Source organism: Dama dama, chromosome 10 (assembly GCF_033118175.1).
Source record: "Dama dama isolate Ldn47 chromosome 10, ASM3311817v1, whole genome shotgun sequence".
Lineage (NCBI taxonomy): Eukaryota > Metazoa > Chordata > Mammalia > Artiodactyla > Cervidae > Dama > Dama dama.
In genome coordinates this window covers 34,227,705-34,249,544 of record NC_083690.1, presented here as the reverse complement: position 1 = coordinate 34,249,544, position 21,840 = coordinate 34,227,705, and the positions used below count along the sequence as shown (strand labels likewise).

Sequence of the window (21,840 nt, the reverse complement as noted above, 5' to 3'; positions counted from 1 at the left end):
CCAGAAAACTGTCTCCTGTTTCTAGCCGGCAAACATCTCTGGATGGTCTGAGGACATGCAAGGATTCAGGCTTGAATGATAGTTCTCAGCGGAGAGCGGTACAGCTATGAACATACTCCTCAGAGCCAAGGACACCATCTGGTCCATAGTGGGCCCTCAGGAAATTGTTGTTGTTGTTGTTTTTAATTTACTTGGCTGCACTGGGTCTTAGTTGTGGCATGCAGGATCTTTTAGTTCTGGCATGTGGGATCCAGCTCCCTGACCAGGGATTAAACCCGGGGCCCCCTGCACTGGGAGCATCCAGTCTCAGCCACTGGACCACTAGGCAAGTACCAAAATATTTGTTAAATGGGTCAATGAAAGGAAATTCCCTGGTGGTCCAGGGGTTAGGACTCCATGCTTTCACTGCAGGGGGCGTGGTTTCAATCTCAGGCCGGGGGACTGAAAGACCGCTCAAGGTGCATGGTGTGGCTTTAAAAAATAAAAGGATCAATGAAAGGATCGATGAAGTATTGGGGCCATTTACCCCAACTCCCCATCTGCAGCATCGGTTCCTGCTAAGATATCCAGACCCAGCAGCCACCCACCCTCTGCTTGCATTATCTCACATGGTGCGGTGGTCACGACCCCCAAGGCAGCTTTCTCCTTCTGGAAGGTTCCGATGGATGGCCCTGTTGCTTCCACCCTGTGGTCCCTGCCCTGCCCTCCTCCTGTGTGGAAGGTGCTGAGCCTCTCTGAACCTGCCGGGGCCACAGAGGGAGGCTCTCCAGGCTGTGTGCTGAGTCACTCAGTCGTGTCCGACTCTTTGCCACACTATGGACTGTACCCTGCCAGGCTCCTCTGTCCATGGGATTTTCCTGGCAAGAATACTGGAGTGGGTTGCCGTGCCCTCCTCCAAGGGATCTTCCTGACCCAGGGATCAAACCCGAGTTTCTCAAGCCTCCTGCCTTGGCAGGAGGGTTCTTTACCACTAGTGCCACCTGGGAAGCGTCTCCCTGCTTCCACCCTTTACTCTCTGCAGCCTATTCTCAACTCTCCACCAGAGGGATCCCGTTAAGGTCCCTCTGATCTTGTCCCACCCTTTAGTCAAAGCCCTCCAGGGATAAAAAAAAAAAGCCCTCCAGGGGCTTCCAGCTCAGAGGACAAGCTAAGGTCCCCTCGTGGCCAGCGAGGCCCTCTACAAGGCCACAACTCTCTCTCCATCCCAGAATGAGACACGCTGACAGTCCCTGACAGTTTCTGTTTTTATTGATCAAGAATTCTTTACAAAATACACACACACACACACACACACACCCCAGATACCTGCCCTGGTTTGGTCACCCCCCTGCCCACTCTCTCCTGGGATCAGACCTTCCTGGCCTCATCCGGGGACGCCACCCTGTGGCCTCTTCCCCTACCAGCAGAGGAACACAGAGAAGGAACTTCCTTTGTTTCCCTGCTTAGAAACACAGGCTGGGGCCCCACCTGTGGGGGGAGCAGGTGGGAGTGACAAGGAAGCATCACCCCCTTCCCTCTTTCAAACTCCCTGAGTTGCCAGGTTAGCAACCTGGCACTATAGCTGCTAAGGCCTTGGGATCCTTTTCCATTCAAAGCTTCCCCATCCCCACGTTGCAGACTGAAAAATGGAGGTCCAAAGACTGGAGGATGAGCCCCCTTTAGCCGCCACCCCCGCCGCCCCTCCCACCCCGCCCAGGTCACAGCATTAGTTGCTGTAGTAGGACAGGGACTGGAACACAGTTCTTCCTGGCTTTCGAGAGATAGGAAGGAACCCGGCTTGACAGCCAGGACTCAGGGCAGGAGGGGCGTGCCCAGGGAAAGTAGCCCCAGGGTAGCTGAGTGAGCAGCAGGGTCTGGCCAGCACTATAAAGATTTGCCAAGGGCGCCCTCTGTGACTGCCCGTGTCGCTTGCTCAGGTATACAGTCTGGATCCGTCAGGATGCTGGTGGATGTACTCAGCTGACGTAGGGAGTTCAGAACAGCTGGGAAAAGAGAGAGAAAGAGAGGGAGAGACACTTTCCGGGATCAGGGGTCATCCTACACTTGGATGCTAAAGACAAAAGGATCAGGGGAGGAACTAGTTAGCAAGACTGTCAGTCAGCCCCTGCCAGGAGCTCTGTCTGCAGGTGTCCTAGTGGTCCACCCCGGAGTGTGGTGGGCAATGGACAAAAGTCTAGGCTATACTGAGGACAGGCTGGACTGGGGTCTGAGCAGGGTGGGCCCCCCACCCCCTGCCCTGAGGCTTGGACACTCTGCTGGGCAGGCACATACTTGGTCGGAGAGCAGGCAGGGAGCAGTACTGGTCCAGCCAGGCCAGGGAGGTCTGGCGGAGGCTCTGCAGGCTTGCTGTAGACACCATCCCGTTAAAGGACTCGAACAGGGGCCGGATGAGAATGCTGAACTGGAGCCAGGTCAAGGAGCAGGCCTGGCCTCCGGCTGATACCCTCACCCACTTCACATGGAGCCCAGATGCCCGGCCACTGTCCAGCCGTGAACCCCAAGGACCCCTACTGTAGCCGCCTTCCCATCCACCGAGGTCCTCCCACAGCTCTCTGGCTCTCAGCTCCCTCCACCAGCTCACCCATGGCCTTCCCTGGGCTAGCCCCCACCCCTGGGCTTCCTGCTCTGGCTCAGTCAAGGGCTCGACCAGGTAAGGGAATGAAAGATTTGAAGTCTTCCCAAGGGTCCACCCCAGTCATCTTACTCAGAGTTTGGGCCTTCCCTGGTGGCTCGGATGGTAAAGAATCTGCCTGCCATACAGGAGACCTGGGTTCAATCCCTGGGTGGGGAAGATCCCCTGGAGAAGGCAGTGGCTACCCTCTCCAGTACTGGGTTCTCCCCAGCTGCCCCTAGCGCCTTCTGAGGGCAGGGCTGTGGTCCTCTCACCCAGGTTCCTTCCACTCCCCTTCAGTTTCCCTCCACTCCCAGCCCATCACCGGGCAATGCTGCTGGCCAAGGTGCCAAGGGCCTGGCAGGAGAGGGTGGAATCAGAGCCCCTTCCTCCAGGAGCAGCTCCGACACCGTGCCTGGCCTGGGGAGCAGGGCCTGCATCAGGTACAGCTTAATCTGGCTGCAGCACACACCGGGCCGCTAGCCCAGTGAGGATACTACCCAGAACTTCCAGTTGTGCAGCGTGCGGGTCCGGACATAGTCATCGAACATATCTCGCATTTGGTCGAACCGCTGATGTGTGATGGGCACCCCGGTAGCAGGCAGCTGCTGCTGGCACAGGCTGGAGGGCATGGGGTGGGTGAGGGCGGGGAGTCAGGCAGCAGGCCCCCCCGCTGGCCCTGCACACCCTCCCCATCCCCACCTACTTGATGGCGGCATTGAGCTCCTCAATCTGGTCCCGGAGCTGCTGGGCCTCCTCCTGCTTGGCTGCGCGCTCCTGCTGAAGCATGGTGATGTACTCGGCTGTCTTCTGCAGCGTGGTGGCCTTGCTCATCTACGGTGGCACCAACCAGGGCGGCCTTGGGTACTGGGGCCCCGGGGTGAGGCATTGGCAGGGGCGGAGGCCAGCGGGTGTGTGGAGGGCCTTGGGGTTTGGTCTTGGGAGGGTGGGTGGGGGTCCACATGCGGCCGGGGGGGCCTGGGCACTCACTTTGAGGTTGGGCTGGGTGCTGAGCGTGCTCACCAGCCCGTGCAGTGTGTCAAAGCCCAGCTTGATGTTGAAGCGCCTCTTCTGCTCCGCAGAGATGTGTGTGATGCGCCGGTTTTCTGTCTGGCGGTTGGGGGAGAGGCAAGAGAGCCGGAGTGAGCCTGGGAGGGAGCACGGGAGGGCCTGGGGCAGAGCAAACAGACCTTAGGATGACAACAGGTGCCACCTTGCTGTCTGGACGGCCCCGGCTCAGCATGGGTTGTGGGGGAGAGATACGGATGCTCAGGGCCCCCGGGCCTGGCAGCGAGGTCAGCTCTGCAGACAGCCGCCGCTCACCACCTGTGCCGGGGACAGATGGACTCACAGACTGACGCAGGGGAGAGGGTCCCATGGCCCTGTCCCTCTCATCCTGGCCCCAGATGTCATCCCCCACATCCCCCTTCCCCTCCTTCCATCCCGCAAATCGCCCCTCCCCAGCTCCAACCCCTCCTTACCGCTGGGTGCTGGGGGCGAGAGCCGCTCCACTTTGGGGACAATCAGGGGTCTGGGAGGGGCCGGGGCAGCCGGGCCAGGAGGCAGTCGGGGTGGTGTGGGGGCCGCCGGGGTCGGGGGAAAGAAGGTGCAGGGGAACTCGGGGAGAGTGTCCTGCTGCAGTGGAGAAGGGCAGAGAGTCGGGGTGAAGGCCCAGGGTGCAGCCCCACCTCCCAGTGCCCGCTGTCTTACCGGTGACCCTGGGGGCCGGAGGAGAGCGCCGGACACAAGCGGTGGCTCCAGGGCTTGCTCAGGCTTGGCTGTGCACAGACAACATGCTGGGGGCCCCATCCATCGTCTCCCAAGGCCCCACCCCTTCCTTCCCAATAGCCCGCACCCCTTCCGGGTTCCCCCTCAGGGTTAAGGACCCAGGACCTCTGGCTGAGCCAGCCCTTCACTCCCCACCCTCTAATCCCGCAGGCTCCCCGCGTCCGCACTAGGTCCCCATCTCCCCCGCCGGCCTGACTCACCGGCTGTCAGCAGCTGCGTGAGGCAGGGGTTGTTGCTCCCGGCAGCGGCAGTGGGGCTGGCAGTGGCAGGGGCCACGGCGCGGGTGCCGGGCTTCCGCCCTCTGGGAGACGGGGCAGGGGGCTTGCCTCTGGGCCGCGTACCTTGGGGTACCGGGAAGTGAGGCCCAAAGTGGGGCTCTGAATAGCCGGAGGGTAGCAGGTCTACGGGGAAGGGGGCGGGGCCGGGGGCGGGGCCTGGGCCAGGCTGCGGGGTGGGTGGGAAGGCCGCGGGAGCAGACAGCGGGGACACTCCCGGGGCAGGAGGGACGGCAGGGAAAGAGAACCTGGACGAGAAGAGGGGCTCTTCTTGCAGCAGAGCAGGCGACGGGGCCATGGGAGGGAAGGGGGGCGGGGGACAGGGCTCCAGGCCCAGTCCCTTGGCAGGGCTAGGGTACTGGAGGAGGGGTGGGGGTGCGGGAGTGGGTGGGAGCTTGGGCTTGGGGTCTTCAGGAAGGAGGAAATCAGAGTTCAGGTAGGTGCTGGAGTCCAGGGAGCCAGGGCAGCTGCTCCGAGCCTGGTTGGGGGACAAAGAGTGGGGGAGAGAGCTGGCCTTTTGGGGGGCCTCCCGAGCAGCCTCCTGCCTGGCTGAGCCCTGGATTGGACATTGGGGGAGTTGAATAATCCTTGGCCTCAGACACACACATGGGGGACATTACAATCTAATGAGGGGAAAGAGTGGGGCGCATTTATACACAATTTAAGCACGAGAAAGAGCATCAATCTCTCCGCCCGCTCATTCATTCACTAAATTATCAATCTATCCACCAACCCATCCATCCATCCATCCATCCATCCATCCATCCATCCAACCTCCATCCATCCACCTATCTATTTTCTCATCTATGAGCTAGCTCATCCACCTATATTTCCACCAGCCCACCAGGTACTAACCCATTCACCAATCCATCCAACCACCTATACTTCCTTCACTCACCCACCAACCCTTCCACAGTCCATCCATCTATCCACCAGCTACATATCCATCCACCAGCCCATTTATTGATCCACCACATACCACGTGGTTGTCGCTCAGTCGTTTCCGACTCTTTGCAACCCCCTGGATGGTAAACCCGCCAGGCTCCTCTGTCCACGGGATTCTCCAGGCAAGAATACTGGAGTGGGTTGCCATGCCCTGCTCCAGGGGGTCTTCCCAACCCAGGGACTGAACCTGGGTCTCCTGCATTGCAGGTGGATTCTTTACCATCTTAACCACCAGAGAAGCCCTTTACTGATCCACCAAACTACTTTTTCATTTATGAATCCATCCACCAGCCCATCCACCCAACCAACCACTCACCGACCTATATATACACCAACCATACAAGCATCTACCCCCATCTACAACCCAGCAATCTATTCTGCAACACACCCACCCACTCTCACACACATCCATCCACTGACTTGTTCAATTACTGGGCAACCATTTTTGCCTGCTGTGAATGTGCTTGATCGGTGCTCAGGATGGGAAGATGCAATGTGGCAAGTGTGAGGATGTGGTGAGTGAAGCAGAGCCCTTCCAGCAAGGAGCTCATCATCTAGTCCAGTAGACAGACCTCTCAAACAACGAACTAAGACAGTGCCGGAAAAGTCTGATAACGGAGGGAAAAGGCAGCTAGCCTAGCATCGGGGGCGGGGGGGCAGCATCGGAATTGGCCCTGGAGTTCCTGAGCCAAAATGACAAGAGTCACATCTTCCTAAAGGCACATGCTCAGCTTTGGTCCCCATGTTTCCGTTCATACTTCTCCTCACATCTGGCTTACCCTGTACTGGTCTCTTCTGCCCAAACCTGACTCATTCACAAAGCCCAGAACTGCCCCCTCTTCCAGGAAGCCCTCCAACAAGCAGCCCAGCCCCATGCTCCTCTGTCCTCAGCCTCCCTCCCTCAACCATCTTGTCAGCTCTGCTTCACGAGGGTCTTTCCTCCCCAGCTGAACCGTGCCCTCCGGTCTCTCTCGATGGACTAAGCATACCCAGGAAGTACCCCGAGGATCTCCTGGGCATGGGCAGGTGATCAGGAAAGTGTGGGGCAGGGTGGGTGAGCTCACCTGCAGGCGGTTATGCCCTGAGAGGTGGGTCATGCCCGAGCAGGCAGGGGGCACCTCCGAGCCCAGGATCCCACTGCCGAGGACCGGGTCAACCATGGGCCCGAAGCCGTGGGGCTCTGGGAAGTTTGACGGTGTAGGCGTCTGTGGGGGGCGGTGGTTGGTGAAGAAATCTGGAATTCAGACGCACAGGGTGGCAGCCGTCAGGGCTAAGGCCGTGGCTGGAAGCAGCGGGCTGGCCCTGTCCCTGGCCTGGGTTGGCGGTGGGGTGGGGGCCGGCAAGGGAGGGGGGCCTTCCAGGGGAGATTGTGAAACTGGGATAGTTTCTGTCTCACTCAGGGGAAGCAGCGGCGGAGGCTCGAGTGGGAGACAGCTGGGGAAGGGTGTGGGGGTGTCAGCGGGACCCCAGGAAGCAGCCCTCCCACCGAGCCCCCAGACTGGCTCCTGGGGACCCCCTTCCACACCCCCAGACCTGGGAACCCCAGGCCTTGTCTGCGCCTGCTGGGGACATCGAAAGTGTGTTGGGGGGAGGAGGGGGTGACTAGAGAGTGCCAGGAAGGGAGAGAGGGTGAGGTCCAAGGGGAGGAGGTCTAAGATGGGGAAGGGCACCATCGGGTTGTCAGGAGGTCACGAAGTGAGTCGGGGGAGAGAGAGGTCAGAAGGTCAGTGGGTCTGGGACAAGCTGGGTTTGTTGGAAGGTCAGTGGGTAGGGCTACAAGGGTGGAGACCAGGAGTCGGGGGTGAGAGGCCTAAGAGGGTCTGAGCAGGGTCAGAGGGTGGGCTCAGAGTGGGGGCAGAGGTGAGGGGGCGCTAGAAGGCCTGAAAGAGCTGGCGGGGTGGGGGGCAGCTCTTGTTGGAGGTGGGGGTTGTGTAAGCCCCAGGCTATTCTGGTTTTGGGAAGCAGCTGTCCGCGGCCTAACCACATCCCGGGCCCGCTCACTGCCCGCCCACCCGCTCCCTTCCGGGCACCTTTCTCTGACCCTGAGCAGCCTTCTGTCTGCATCAGCTCCCAAGGCCTCCTGGCCTGGTCTGGCCAGAGGCGACCCCACTGGCCCCAGCCACCCTGGCCAAGACAGCCGGTCAGACTTTCTCCCAGGGGCCCCTTGAAGGAAACCCAGGAGTGGGATAAGCCGGCATCAAGCCGCGAGCCCAGTGGGGTCTTATTTGTGCGTCTTATGGGACGGTGGGGCCCAGGTGCTGCTGGGCGGCTGGTTCTGGGTGTGTCTGTCTCACGAAGCATCTGTCTGTCTGCCTCCCTGTGTGTTGGTCCCGCCGTCTGTCGCTCTGTCTGAGCCTGCGTGTACCTGCCCTGGTGTGACTTGGTGTGTACATGTCTGCCCCGTGCCCGTGTCTGTGTTGGGCTGTGTGTCTTTCTCGGCCACGAGGTCAGGATCCTCCAGCCTCCCTTCAGCAGAAGGACTAGGAGGTGGAGGGTGAGCACCCACGGACCCCGCGCCCCCAGCCCCACAGGGACCACGGGCCTCATCCCGTCGCCCCAGGATGCTCAGGGTCTCAGAGCAGCCCCCCTCACAGCTGCCGCCCACTCCCCAGAATCGGGCGGGGCTCACAGAGCAGCAAGCCCAGCCCAGCCCGAGTCACCAGGGTCCCCTGGTGGGGACCATAGCTGGTCCCAACCCCACCTTGGTTGGCAGAAGTCATTTCCTAGCCCCAGCCACCCAGGGAGCCTTCCTGGCCTGTTCCCCCTCACTGACCTGCCATCCCCTGGCTGAGCTCCAACCCCCACCCCCACCCCCCACCAAGCCCCTTCCCTCCAGAGAATTATGGCTCCCTTCCTGGGTTTCCTCTCAAGAGAGGAGCTCTTGGGGACAGAGCGACACCTCTAAGGGCCCTGGTGCTCCGGACGCCCCCAGTTCACAGGGGCACTTGAGAGGGCCACACTAGCCCCCTTGTGTGACCCACGCCCCCTATGGTAGGTCACCCCAGCTGGACCCCACTCCCGCAGCCACCCTGCACTTCCTAACTCGACACTCAGATTTTTGCCCAGAGCCCCTGGGTGGGGGCCGCTGGGCTCCTACCTGTGGCAGGGGTCTGTGGGCCCCGAGAGGGCCTCTGCCCTCCCAGGCGGGTCTGATCCCAGGGCACTGCCATCAACACGGCTGCGGTCCCTGCAGTACCCCCGCCTCCAGGCAGGGGTGGGGGTGGTTCCTCATTCCCTCGTCCCCGCCCCCATGGGCCTCCACCTCTCAACTGACAGGCCCAGGACCACGCCAGTCAGGCAAGAGTGGAGGGGTCACCAAAACCAAGCCTTCATGCCAGGAACCCTTTTTGTGTCTCCGAGGCCTCGGCTGAGACAGGTTGGGCCCCAGAGTCCCCTAAGCGTGTGACCATCGGGAGCAGTCTCCAAGGCCGACAGCTGAGTGAAGAAAGCAAAGTGAGAAGAAAGCTGCCGTGGAGACCAAGAGACGTCTGTCCCCGTGTGCTGTACAGACGGGATGTCTCTGGAGGGACATGAGACACCAGTGGCCGGTGGCCCTGGGGCTCAGGAGAGGGAGGTAGGGCAAAGGGCTACTTTAAAGAATGCTTTATAAGTTTCCTGGGATTTAAAAAAAAAAAAATTACATAGGAGGAGAGAAGTGGGTGAGGTCTAGATGAAAGAAGAATGGCCAAGAAATGATAAATGTTGGTGTTGGTGAGGGTTCCATGGAGGTTCTCTTTCCCTACCTGTGTGGGTGCTTGAAATGTTCTTTAACAAACAGTTCTTAAAAATGAGTTACATAAATACGAATAAACAGACTCAAACAAAGGAGAGGGATGAAAGCCCTTCTCTCCCCTGAGAGAGTCCATGCTTTCCTGAGAACTCCTCAGAGCTGGTGGCTTCAATGGACCTGACCCCTGTCCCCCTCCGGGTACCCTGATCTCACCGGAGGCTACTCCGGCTGCATCCCAAACATCTGCATCTGCCCAGACAAAGGGAGACCAGGAAGATCCCTCAGAAATCACCCAGATCATCTACCCTTTCAGAGGGGCCTGGGACCAGCCTGAGGTCTCAGTCATGCTGGGGCCTTCCTACCACTGACCTGTGGAGGCCCACCCACCCAGGGGGCGGGGCCTGCCCCACCTGAGATCTCCATGAAGTCATCCAGGCTGGGCTGCAGTGGCGTCAGGTCTGGCTGGATCATGTCAGCATTGCCCACATAAGCTGGAGGGGGCAGGGGTGATGTCAGGAGCGTTGGGCAGGGTGGAGGTGGGGGGCACCCGTGCCTGGTCATCCGCCTCTGGCTGCCCGGATCCCTTCAGGCCTCCCTTCCCTCATGCAGGCCCTCACCATCTTCGGGTGGCAGCTGCAGGGGTGTGGGACTGGGCTGTGTCATGGTGAAGAGCGTATCAGAGATGTCGGACAGGAAGCAATCAAGATCCAGAAGCTGGCGCCCACCGGGCTCCTCCTCCGGGCCCCCCAGCAGCACGGGCACCACGCTGGTGAAGAGCTGCTCGCACCATCGCTCCGGCGGCTGCCACCCCCTTTCCACCTGGGAAGACAGAGCCGTCAGCAGCCCCAGGAGACCCCACCACCACCCCATTCCTTCCCGCTCCCACTGCCCCTGGCTCTTCCGGGTCGCCCCCTGCCTGGGGGGAGGGGGTGGTCAGCCATCTAGACGGGCTGCTCTCCGCTCCTCTCTCGGGTGGACTCAAGTTTGCTGCCTGAAAGGCTAGGGTCACCGCACTGGCCTCTAACAACTCTCCCCAGGAAATAGACTGAGACGGGATTACTGAAGAGCAAAGGGTCCCCTCCTGCCTCCTGCACTTTTCCCTACCTGGGACCGCGGTTCTTACAGCCCTCGGCTCCCCCATGCCTCCCCACCACTTGCTTAGCCAACCAGATGTCTTGGGGTCTTCCCACTACTGCGCTTCAATGCTACGCCTCCCATGGGAAGAAGAGCTCAATTCACCAACCACAGGACAGCGGCCACGCCCACTCCCCTGCCCTCCCACCGCCTCTGCCTAGCCCACACAGAGGCAACCGTCCATCTTCTGGGTCCAGGGAGCACCCACCTGCTTTGGGGCCAGGAGATCCCCTTCCCGACTGGACTTACGGAGCTGCAGGAACACACAGAGGGGGACACTGGACCTCCTGAACCCATCCATCCCTCCCCGCCAAGGCCTCCCCTACTCGCGGGCTTCCCCCAGATCCACCGGATCCCTCGCAGCCCCTCAGGAGCTCTTTGGCGGTAAGGAGGCTGCGAGGAGGTCCTGTGGCCACGCGGTGGCACTGTCGGCCTGGGTCTTAGTGGAGGGCCGGTGAGGGGATGTTGGTGCAGGGGGGTGGGAAGGGGGCGTTCCCCCAGGGCTCTTGCAAGCGACGCGGTGGCCAGCAGCCTCAAGGGAAAGGGTCCTCCCCCCACCCCCCGCGCCCACTGACCCGCTTCTTGTAGTAGATACGCCACTTGTGATACTCGCGCATCACCACCTCGATGCGCCGCTTCCAGTAATTTCCCTCCAAGACGACGGCCTGGGGAGGGCCGGGAAGGGGCCTCAGTGCAGGGGTAGCACTGACCCCACCCTCACCCCAGTCTCCCTCTGGCCCAGTCCCCTCCCGCTCAGCACGAGGAGTGATGGGCAGGAGGGGGCCCGGTTTGGCAGGGCGGCAGGTGATTGGTCCAGCTGGTCTCGGCTACCTGCGGTTTCCGGTGCTCATCAGCCTCAGGCCCCTGCAGGGGGGTCACGAAGCCACACACGGGGCTCTTCCTCCGCTCCACATCTGAGAGAAGGGGGCCAGGTCAGGGGTGCCCAGCTCCCTCATCTGCCACACTATGAAATTCTGCCAGGCCTTCCATGCTCAGATTAAGTGCCACCTCCTCCAGGAAACCTTCCAAAGGCTGCTCTGGCTCTCCTAGATCTCCCTTTTCTATGAGACCCTGTGAAACAAACCTCCCACGCTCCATCTGCTCCTTTGGGAGCTTAGTAGGTGTGCAGGCAATGCTTGCTGAGTGGGAACTGTGGGGCCACAGGGAGTGAATTGTCCAGGGAAGGTCTTGGTCAGGCTGGCTGGCTAAAGGTCCAGAGCCCTGGTTCCTGCCTCAGGGTGCCCATTTCCATCTCAGAGAACCATCCCTGCTCCACTTCAGGCCACCTGCCTGAGTCTTTTACCTCCTCCTCCTCTCCCATCCCTGTCTCCAGCCCTGATCTCTCCCCAGGCTCCTTTTGGGCCAATAAACAAGTGCCAGGCTCTCCTTTACCTCTCAAACCTTCCCTTTGGCTTTCCTCCCAAACGCTGGAAGAGCTGTCACTCACCACCTCCACTTCCACGCCTCCCAGTGGCATGGTCACTCCTATACCCCAGCATCTGTCCCACACTCACCCCACTGACCCAGCTCCTGAACTCAAGGCTCTGGCCCTCCCCAGCCCCATGCTCCCTGACCTTGGCTTCAGGGCACCCCCCTCCTCCTCCCTAAGCCCCAGGAAACTTCCCTCTGTTCTCCTGTCTCCCTGACCACTTTTCACTGGCCCTGCTGCCAGCCCCACCCTAACCTTTGTCATCCTGCTCCCTTGCAGCTTCAGACTCATCTTCCAGCTGCCTGGGGGAACCTCCACTAGGCTGTCTCAAAACATCCCTCACAGATGTTTGGGGACTTCCCTGCCAAGCCAGAGCCTCCTCTGGACTGCCCACCTGGCCTCCCAGTGCCCCAACGTCCCATCACTTCCCAGTGTCCCCATCTAATCCATGGACTGACCCTCTCAACCTCAAGGATGTGTGACATTTCTTCCACCATTCCCTCCCCTCCATATGCTCACTGTCACCCCCGGTCTGGTGTCATTTCTCACCTAGACCTCCCTGACTCCAGCCCCACCCTCTCCAGTTCACCTTCCTTCTGTGACCAGGCCAATTCTTCCTAAACCACTGGCAGTACAGGCCTAAAACACTCCATGGATCCCTGAACCTCCTAGGTAAAGTTCACGCCCCCTAGCCTGACTTCCAAGCCCCTATGACTGACCCCGCTGCTTCTCCTGCCTTTCTGTCTCCTTCATAGGCCCCACCTGGAAGCCAGACAGCTACTCACCCACCCCACTCCCCTGCCCCAGCAGCCCTCTGGTTTTATTCTATGAGGAATGCCTTTCCCTTCCCTCCTTTGCTTCACCCACCCACATCTACACCCCCATCAGGATAGCCCAGGACAGCCTCTCTACTGGGAAGCCTTTCCTTGTCTGAAACAACCCCTCAGTCCCACCTGCCTCGCTCTCCACCCTGCCTCAGCCATTTCTCTGCACGCTGGCCTCTCTGCTGGGAGTGAAAGCAGGGGTGGTGCCCTTTAGCCCCAAATCCTTGCATCTGGCACAGATGCAAGGCACACAGCAGGCCTTTAGAACCCTGGAACCCACCCCCGCCCCGCCCCACGATGAAGTGACTTTTCCTGGCAATCTTGACAAAGAGGACTTCCGGGGTGTCTGTGGAGCGCATCCTGCTTCAACCCACAGCCAGCTTCCTCTGACCCAGAGGAGAGGGGACCACCTGACCATGGAATTTCTTGGGACCTTCAGCATCATTTACAAAGTTCTGTCCTAAAGGACATTCTCCAAGACTATCCCTGTGGGAGTGGGGATGGGGGTTGTCCTGGTTGCTAAGCAGGGCTTGGACAGAAAGCAAAGGGAGGGCCCTTGGCTGTGTGAACTCCTGGGGATGAGAGCAAGGAGGATCTCAGATTCTCTGCTCCTGGCTTCGTCGTTGAGAATGTGAGCCAGGAAAGATCGGGCTTGTCCAGGGTCCACAGAGAGTAAGCGCTGAGCAGGCCTGGTCAGGCTCTGCCCTCCCCCACCCGGTGACCCTGTGCTCTGGATGGAAGGGCAGGGATCATGTGACTTCCTAGGGCTGGGGCATGCTTTACTTAACAATGGTAAGTTCATCGGTTCCTGCAGCCTCCTAGCCCCTTGCACCTGTGCTGGGACAGGGGACGCACAGAGGAATCAGGGATGAACCTCCCAGCTTATGGGGAAAGACAAGGAAAGCACACACATCACAAAAGCTAAAGCAGGGTGGCAGGTCTGCCCAGGAGAGGGGACAGTGCCCTGGGAGCTCAGAGGTAATACGATGATTTGGCGGTGTGGACAAGGAAAAGGAAGGGAGCTTGGAGGCCCGGAGCCTGCCCAAGAGAGGCAGGTGTGAAGGGGAGGAGCCAGGCAGCCCCCCAGCAAAACCACTCCTCCGCGTTTCCTGAAGCCCACCTTCAAACCTTCCAGGCTCAGGAAGGAGGAGTCCTGATACTGGGTTTCAGGCCAGCCTGTGTGCTGTTGTTATTATCACAATAACAGTAATAAATCCCAGCATTCACCTGAAGGGAGCTCTTGTGTGTGTCTGGCCCTGTGATGCGACACGGATCATCTGTCTTGCTGAAAACCCACAGCAAGCCCGAGCAAGAGGGTGTATTATGATTCCCACTTTACAGATGAGCAAGCTCCAGCTGGGGGAGGCAGGGGCCTTGCCCAAGGTCACAGAGCTAGGACATGCGAGAACTTGACTCAACTGCCCTGTCTGACTCGGAACTCGGGGCCCTTCCATCAGCTTGTGCCATAGTCTGGGTGAGGACCCCCGGCTGGCATCAGAAATTCCTTCTGCAGAGAGAGAAGGGTTTGCATCCCATCCTGCTTTGGAGGGAAAGCCTAGAGGGGGGAACCTCAGGGTGGCATGGGATGGTGGGGGAAGTTAGAGACTCTTTCTCCCCCTAGCCTACCAGCTTCCTGGTGTGGGCAGGGCCTGTCCTGAGCGTTCTCACTGGAAGCCAGACAGCTGGGAGCAGTGGAAGGGGCGTTGGGCTGAGCTGGAGAGCCCTGAACTCACAGCCAGTCAGAGCTCCACTCCTTTTATGCTCCGTCGCCCTGAACACGTCAGTATTCCTGCCTGGAGAATCCCCATGGACAGAAGAGCCTGGCGGGCTACAGTCCATGGGGAGGCAAGGAGTTGGACACGACCGAGCGACTAAGCACACACCCTGAACAAGTCACTCGCCTTCTGGGCCTCACCGGCTCATCCGTAAAATGGGGGTTGTAATAACCTGTCTCCCAAGGTTGCTTGGAAGCCTTAAATAAGATGATTTATGAACCTGCCAGGCACATAAGGCAAATAGAAACCAAAAAACAAAACAAAACAAAAACAAAAAAACCACTCCTTTTCTCTGCTTGAATGGAACCCAGTGGGGCCAGTACAGAGAACACACGGGTGGGCCCTTGTGGGCTGTGTGTTCCCAGCTCAGCACAGCCTTCGACCCTGCAGGAGGACCTTCCTGAGCTGGACAAGGTCCAGCATGGGATCGACCGGCCTCTCAGCCTCTGCTGCCCTGCCATCGGGGATGGGTGGGTTTTGCATCCCCAAATGAATGACCGTGACCTCCTCAAGGGTACATCAGATTCAACCATCATTTATTAAGCGCCGGCTTTGTGCCAGGCCTGTTCATACCTCTGATCCCCATGCCAGCCATGAAAGTTAGGACTCTTGGCCTCCTTTTATAGATGAGGAAATGGGTTCAGAGAGGTCAGACAACTTGCCTGCAGTCACACAGCCAGCAAGGGCCAGAGACAGGGTGGGAAACCAGCTCTGGGTGACTCTGAAGCCAGAGTCCCTTCCACTCAACCACGTGGCCTCTCTGGGCTCCCTCCCCTCAAATCTCCATGGCAGAGGGGGCACCTAAGGACCTCAGGGGATAGCTGGTGGAGACCCACCAGGATATGAGTTTCCCCTTTGTGATTGGCCCAGATAGTGCTGAACGCCTCTTTCTACCCTGGCATTTGAGGCGCCTGACTACACTAATGGGGTGCAGAATGGGCTTTGAACTGTTCCCCCAACTCAGCCCACGTTAGGACTTCTAAGGGGTAACTCCTGCTGTGCCCAGCTTCACAGTGGAGAGTGCCCTTCGGGACGGACACGTCCCCCGCGACCCTCTGGGTTTAGAAGCTGTTGAGGGGTACTGATGCCGGGGACCCCGGTCTCCCCCAAGGTGCTCTGCCGGAGCCGGGGCTGAGGGTGCCCACTCACACTGGATGTACCAGGCCCTCCAGATGGCGTTGTTGAGGCGGATCTTGTCCCTGCACAGCAGCTTGAGGCCTTTGAAATTCTTCCACTTGGGGGAAACCAGCTTGCCGCTGTCAGAGGGAGAGGGCCGGGTCAGGGTGCAGGTGTGGAAAGTTGAAGGGGGGTGGTGGGCTCCACTCTCTTCCCGGGCCCTGGGGTACTCATCTATGGTGAGGGACCACCCCCAAATCCTGCCCCTCACTCTTACCTGCCTGAAATGACTACCTTTAAAATATTCTCCCAGGCCCCACTCCAGGCCTCTGTGTTCCTCTGGCGAGACCTGCTGAGACCTGTTTCTAAGCTCGGGTCCTTGGAATGACAATGCCTGTCCATTTCTTACTGAAGGAAACTGAGGGTCAGGAAGTAAAGGGGACGTGCCCAAGGACACACGGTGGAATCTCACTCAGGCCCTATGGCTTTTTTTCTCCATCCATCTCACTGGCCCCCTGAGTCCCCAGGTGGGTGGGTCGGGTTTGTCTGAGTACAGAGGGAACCAGTTCACCAGAGGCGACCTCCAGGCAGCCAGCCACTGCCTTTTCACTGCCTGTCCAGTGTCTGCCCAGCCCAAAACCCCAGCATGGCGATCTGGACTGAGCTGGAAGGTACACTGTCTCCCAGAGTGTGCGTAACGCGACAGCCACCAGGGCCCAAAGGAAGGCAGCTAGGATGGTGGAGTGATGGGCAGGACCCTGACCCAGGTAGTCAATCAAATCCACGCAATGGATTGGGCTTTACCACGTGAGGGGCTTGACTCTCAGGGTCCTGATGGTCGCAGGCCAAGTCTGCCACCCCCAAGGAGCAGGCCTAGGAGGTCAAGATGTTCAGGGTCTGAGAATCCCTGCTGCTCCCTCCCTCTTCCCTTTCCCCTCCTTCCTCATGGTTCACCAGCTGGGGTAATATACGAGTCCCCTCTGGCCCACCTTCTCTTGCTCACATGGAAGGCTGAGGCCCCAAGGCTTAGTCTTCCAGAAGACCAGGTCTGCTCTCTCTGGGGGCCTCTCTCAATTCCTGGAGCTGAGGGGCAGGTGGGTGGCAGTCTGGCTCCTACAGCCCCTTGAGTACCCGAGTCACTGGGTCCCCTCTACTCTCTGGTCTCCCAGCTCCTGTGTTTGCTTTGGGGTGGGGTGGGGGGACTGCTACCCCAGGGTACAACAGGCCTCATTACCCAAATAGGGTACATGGCCCAAGCACCCAGCCCGCTGGCTTCCCCTCCATCCCTCCTAAGTTAGGTAAACACCATCTGTCCAGTAGGGAGACAGAGAGAGGGGGGCACTCTGATACCTCCTGGGCCAGCTTCTTTTGTGGCACCTGGAGGAGGGTACTCCTGAGTTTGTGGCCCCAGCCTGTATCCTAGCAACCTCCCAGCCCACTCTGATCACCCAGTGCCTGCCCCCATTCCCCACCTGCCTCCCTCCCTCTGCCATTACCCCACTGAGGTTATAGTGTTTGTGGCCAGGCAGGGCTCGGGGAGGTGAGACAGTGACATCCAAGCCCAGAAGAAAAGGATTTGGCTGGGAGGGGAGGAGAGGGGCCCAGCCTGGAGCAAAAGCCTGTAGCCAGAGTTCAAAGGATTTTTTATGACCAATAGAAATTCTGGGAATTTAGGGAATGAGAAGAGGAAAATGCATAACTGCCTCCCTCACTCCACATATCTACCTTGCAGAAATTCCTTTAGAGTTTTCCCTGATAGCGTCCTGCTTGTTCTCCTTCATCCCTGAGGCCATTCTTAGCCAGCTAGCTCTGACCATGAACAGGTATTTTCTCAGAACTTTCAGAACTTGCCTCCCTGAGACTTCCACCCACAGAATCGTGGAACACAGGCCTTCTGCCCATGCAAGCAGTCCTTTCTCTGCCCACACAGCCCTGCTGAGGGTGAGAACTGACCAGACGTCCATAGGCTGTCCCTCCAGGTCAAACTGACCAGTTCCACCCCGCACCCCTGGACCCCCCTGCCTTGCTGTCCCTCCCCATCTACTTCCTCTCTTGGGATACCCCAGCTTCGTCACTCCTCTCCCCTCCAAGGAACCCCTAAAATTAGAAGTCTTTAAGGGCTAAAAACACTGTCCAAGTCTGACTCAGTTTTTCCCTCTGCCAACTGGGAGAACTCAAGAGTCCTCTGGTACCGAGCCACTCCCATCCCTACCCCTTAGGCCCCCACTCAGGGCCGGCCACAGAGATGGAATATTCTTGTTTAGGGAGAAAGCCCAAATCTCTCTACCCCAGCTTCCCCTAACTGGGGTCACAACAGTGTTGTCAGCCTCCTAGTGGGGGTGGTTCTGTGAGTGGGCTCTGTCCCCTGCCTGGCCTTTTCCCCTGAATATCCCCTTTTGGGTCACCCATGGTCTGGGATGGGGGGGTGGGCCTGAGCCAGCCCAGGCAGAGCAGTGTGTGGTATAAAGCAAGAAGCCTAAGTTGGGAATGGGTGGGAAAAGAGGACCCTGGAGGACCCTGGGAGCAGGTGCTCCCCCTGGCCGGATCCCGCATCCGGTGCCCCGTGACCTTAGATGCCCTGTCCCCTGAGGTCCCGTGATGTCCGAGGAGGGGAGGGAGGAAAGGGATGGGAATTTGAACTTTCCACACAGGTCTGGCACTCTGGGCGATCAGATTGCAACATGACCTGGGCCCCGGGCCAGAGCGTGCGGGCCAAGGTTACAAAGCGTCCAGCCAATGGGGTCCAGGCTGGGCGCCGCAGCAGGGGGTGGGCGACACTCCCCCGCAATCCCCACCCCTGCTCCGGGCTCCCTGTCAGTGCCGGTCTCTAGCCAGCGGTTCTCAGAAGAGGAGGAGGCGCCGCAGAGGAAGAGGAATATTTGCACAGAGAAAAGATCAAGGCCGGCCGATCCCCCTTTCTCTCCTCCGAGTTTTCGGTTGATAATTTATCCTGGTCCCTCCGCTCCGGGGAACTTTGCTCCGGGGCACCGAGCCAGGACCCTGGTTCGCGCCCTCCCCTGGGACACAGGCGTGGAGCTGGGGCCGGGGCGCGGCCGGCGTGCTCTGTGACGCGCCGAGCAGGGGTCCCAGGCAATATTAGGCGCAGAGCCTCGCGCGGCTACTCGGGCAGGCGATCCCAGGCACCCCCCTCCCCGATCCCGGTTCCCGGGGACCAGCCCTGCGCAGCCTGTATAACCCCACGCCGGACCCCGCTGGGAAACTGCGAGGGAGCGCCTCCTGGGTCCTCCCCAGGCACTCTCTTCCCGTCACCCTCGACCCAGCAGGTTAAGAACAGGTTAATTGTCCCGCAATCGAGGGGTGCAGGGTGGACGAGGGACTGGATTTCAGTCGACGTTGACTACGAACTGGGACAACCAAGGCGCGAGGAGTATCGGGCGGGTGCAAGAAGAGTCGGCCTGGGCAAGGGGCTTCCTTATTGGGAGCAGAAGTCTGCAGGTAGTCGGGTAGAGTGACCCCCGGGGTGAACGGTGGGGATGTTAGGACCGCCTAGGGTCCTGGGAGCGCGAGGGATGCCCTGCTGGCATTCTTTGGGAGCGGAGGGGTCAGGACTCGGGGAAAGAGGCCGGAGGTGGGTCTCCGGAGGTCGAGGCGGAGGGCAGGAGGTCCCTGCCCTACGGAGGGAGTCTTGGTGGCGAGGAATGGGAAACCGGGAGGGATGCAAGTCGGGGGGCCAAGTGGAAAGGGCGGGATCAGAGACACTCCGGGGTGGAGGAGAAGAGGGGATCCAGGATGTGGCCCGAGTCTCTGAGAACAGCCGGGACCAAGGCTTAGGGCCGGGTGGGTTGGCCGGGGGCCCCAGAGCGAGGTCCCGCCATGGAGGGCCGAGGCCGTCGGCCCCGGAGCCGCCCTCACCTGTAGGCCAGGCTCATGCACTCGAACAGGCGGGTGAGTGTGGGGTCGATGCTGCGCGGCCCGAAGTCGGCGTGCCCTAGGGACCCCTCCTGGTCGCGCCGCCGGGTCAGCGAGTCGCTGTGCGGCGACGACACCATGAAGTGACCGCTGTGGATGACCTGCGAGCGAAGCAGCCCGCCCGCGCTGCGCCGGGTATTCGGGTCCTCCGAGTCTGTGTCTGAGTCCGAATCCGGGCTGGGGACGACCCGCGGGCCCTGCAAGCCCGCGACCAGACCCGCCAGCGCCCCGGCCATGGTCATCGCCACCGCCGCCTAGCCTGGGCTCCGGGCAGCTGCGGGCGCAACCTGTGTGGCCAGACCGGCTCATTAGCATAGGCCCTCCCACCGCTTATAGCATAGCCCCGCCCTCCCACCGCGATAGGTCGCTCGAGGGGGCGGGGCCTCGGGGCGCGCGGGAGCAGACGGGGCGGGCTTACAGTAACAGTCAATACGCCAGTTGTGAGAACGCCGGGTCAGAGCTCTCGCAGTTTTAGAGCTTGGAAGAGGAGATCTCTTATCTCCTCTCCCGTCTTTCCTTATGCTGTGACCACCTAGTTCCTGGTGGAACCGCCCCTACGTCACCAAAACGGCTCTCAAGAAGAGTCGTTCACGCCTGAGCCAGAAAGTCCTCACTGCCAGGAATCCTTGCTCCCCGGGTCGCCCTCCCGTGAGTCGTCTCATCTAACTACGGCCCCCCTGCCCTCTCTGACCTCCCGGCTCATAGTCACTCCCTCTCCCGTGCTCCACACAGCGGAAAGCACCAAGTCTCGCGTGGCCTGACCCACAGGAAGGTCCGGATACCTCCAGTTATCATTGTAACCATCGCTGCAGCTACCCAGAGGTCGTGGGGGGTTTACCTGAGTGTGAATCCTGCCTGGACACGTGGGGCCCGTACCAGTGGTGAAGGGGAAAGGAGAGCCTTGGTCACCCTCCCCCGGACACCCCCTAGGCAGCCCACCCCTCTGGGTCCCCTCCTCTCACCGACCCTGTGGTCCAGCTTGTGTTCTCGTTTCTAGAGGCCCTCTTCTCATCTAGAAGAGACAAACTAGGCTGTTTGGTCGGAGGCATTTCACACCTGTCACTTCACTGGCACCTTTCACAACCTTTCGGGTGGGTTCTTAACCCACATCAGAGGGGGCACCAGAATCCACAGGCATGGAAACAAGCCTGGAAGAATTCCAGGCTTCCCACCCAGGGCCATCTCTGCTGGCGGGGGTGGCGGGGCGGTTGCTGAGGTCTGGAGGCAAATGTTAACTTCCCTTGACTTTGCGGAGGGTGTGGTCTCTGTTAAGTCACAGGCAGACCAAGGGAGGACGTGGTCAGTTGGGGGCTGAAGGCTTGGACAAGGCTCCCCCACACACTTTCTTCCAGCCCATGGCAGGGTCACACAGCTCCAAGAAGCAAATGGCAGAGCCCTGAGAGCCACTGAGACCGCTTCAAGCGGTCTGAAATGGTTACCCAGGCTGGCCACAGGCCAGCCGTTCCATCCACCACGTCCCCTGGACAGGTTCCCTTTGTCCCTGCCGAACAGTCACTACATGTTCCCAGGAGCCCCAGCAACCCTGCACCACTTCCTCCCTGCTGCTCTCTGCAGGGGGCGGATTCTCCCTGCGCACCTCTCCCAAATTCTGGGGAGGTGGGTCCTCACGTGCCCACCTCAGCCTGCCCTCCTCTGGAGAGAGGGCCATCTCTAAATGGCCCTTTTGGAATCCTTGGCTCAGTGAATTATCCCTCATGTGCCTGTCTGACTTCTCTGGCCTCTGGGCCCTGAGGCAGAACTGTGTCCTGGAGTATCTGAACCCCCACAATGGGCACCCAGGGACTTGGGGGATACATTGTGGGGGTAGGGGTGGGAAGCAGGGCTTCCTCTCCCTTGGAGCCTCCTCGCTTCAGGTGGTGATTTAGTCACTCAGTCGTGTCCAACTCTTTGTGACCCTATGGACTACAGCCCACCAGGCTCCTCTGTCCATGGGATTCTCCAGGCAAGAATACTGGAGTGGATTGCCATTTCCTTCTCTAGGGGATCTTCCCAACCCAGGGATCAAACCCAGGTCTCCTGCCTTGCAGGCAGATTCTTTACTGACTGAGCTAAAACAGACATCTGAATTCATCCTTCTCTGCCTCTAATTGCATGAAAGACCCTGGGCAAGTCTGTGTCTTACAGGGAATCTGTCTGTCAAATGTGCTCAGTGTATGTCCATTCACTTCAGTCATGTCTGATTCCTTGTGATCCCATTGACTGTAGCCCTCCAGTCTCCTCAGTCCATGGTATTCTCCAGGCAAGAATACTGGAGTGGGTTGC

General features: G+C 59.7%; 2 protein-coding genes across 4 annotated transcripts in view; both read right to left on the bottom strand.

Moving 5' to 3' along the window:
- Positions 1-1,230: 1,230 nt before the first annotated feature.
- MLXIPL (MLX interacting protein like) lies at positions 1,231-19,848 on the bottom strand. 3 transcript variants are annotated; one of them, XM_061153428.1, is made up of 17 exons: positions 19,501-19,848; positions 15,661-15,767; positions 11,315-11,397; positions 11,059-11,148; positions 10,692-10,736; positions 9,967-10,168; positions 9,760-9,840; positions 6,684-6,853; positions 4,600-5,152; positions 4,322-4,389; positions 4,093-4,246; positions 3,825-3,937; positions 3,602-3,721; positions 3,318-3,445; positions 3,109-3,232; positions 2,272-2,401; positions 1,231-1,982 (listed from the first exon to the last, which is right to left on the bottom strand). In XM_061153428.1, the coding sequence occupies exons 1-17, from the start codon at positions 19,797-19,799 to the stop codon at positions 1,864-1,866; spliced, it is 2,586 nt and encodes an 861-aa protein (XP_061009411.1). In that variant the 5' UTR covers positions 19,800-19,848; the 3' UTR covers positions 1,231-1,863. The 3 variants fall into 3 exon arrangements, with proteins under 3 accessions (XP_061009411.1, XP_061009412.1, XP_061009413.1); XM_061153429.1 differs by having other exon boundaries at positions 3,318-3,388; XM_061153430.1 differs by lacking the exon at positions 15,661-15,767 and having other exon boundaries at positions 4,093-4,389; positions 19,501-19,633.
- The window catches only part of DNAJC30 (DnaJ heat shock protein family (Hsp40) member C30), a 41,307-nt gene continuing 35,127 nt past the window's right edge, over positions 15,661-21,840 (bottom strand). Inside the window, exon 3 of the mRNA XM_061153431.1 lies at positions 15,661-15,767. The gene's annotated coding sequence lies outside the window, so the exon portion shown is untranslated. The remainder of the gene's footprint in view (positions 15,768-21,840) is intronic.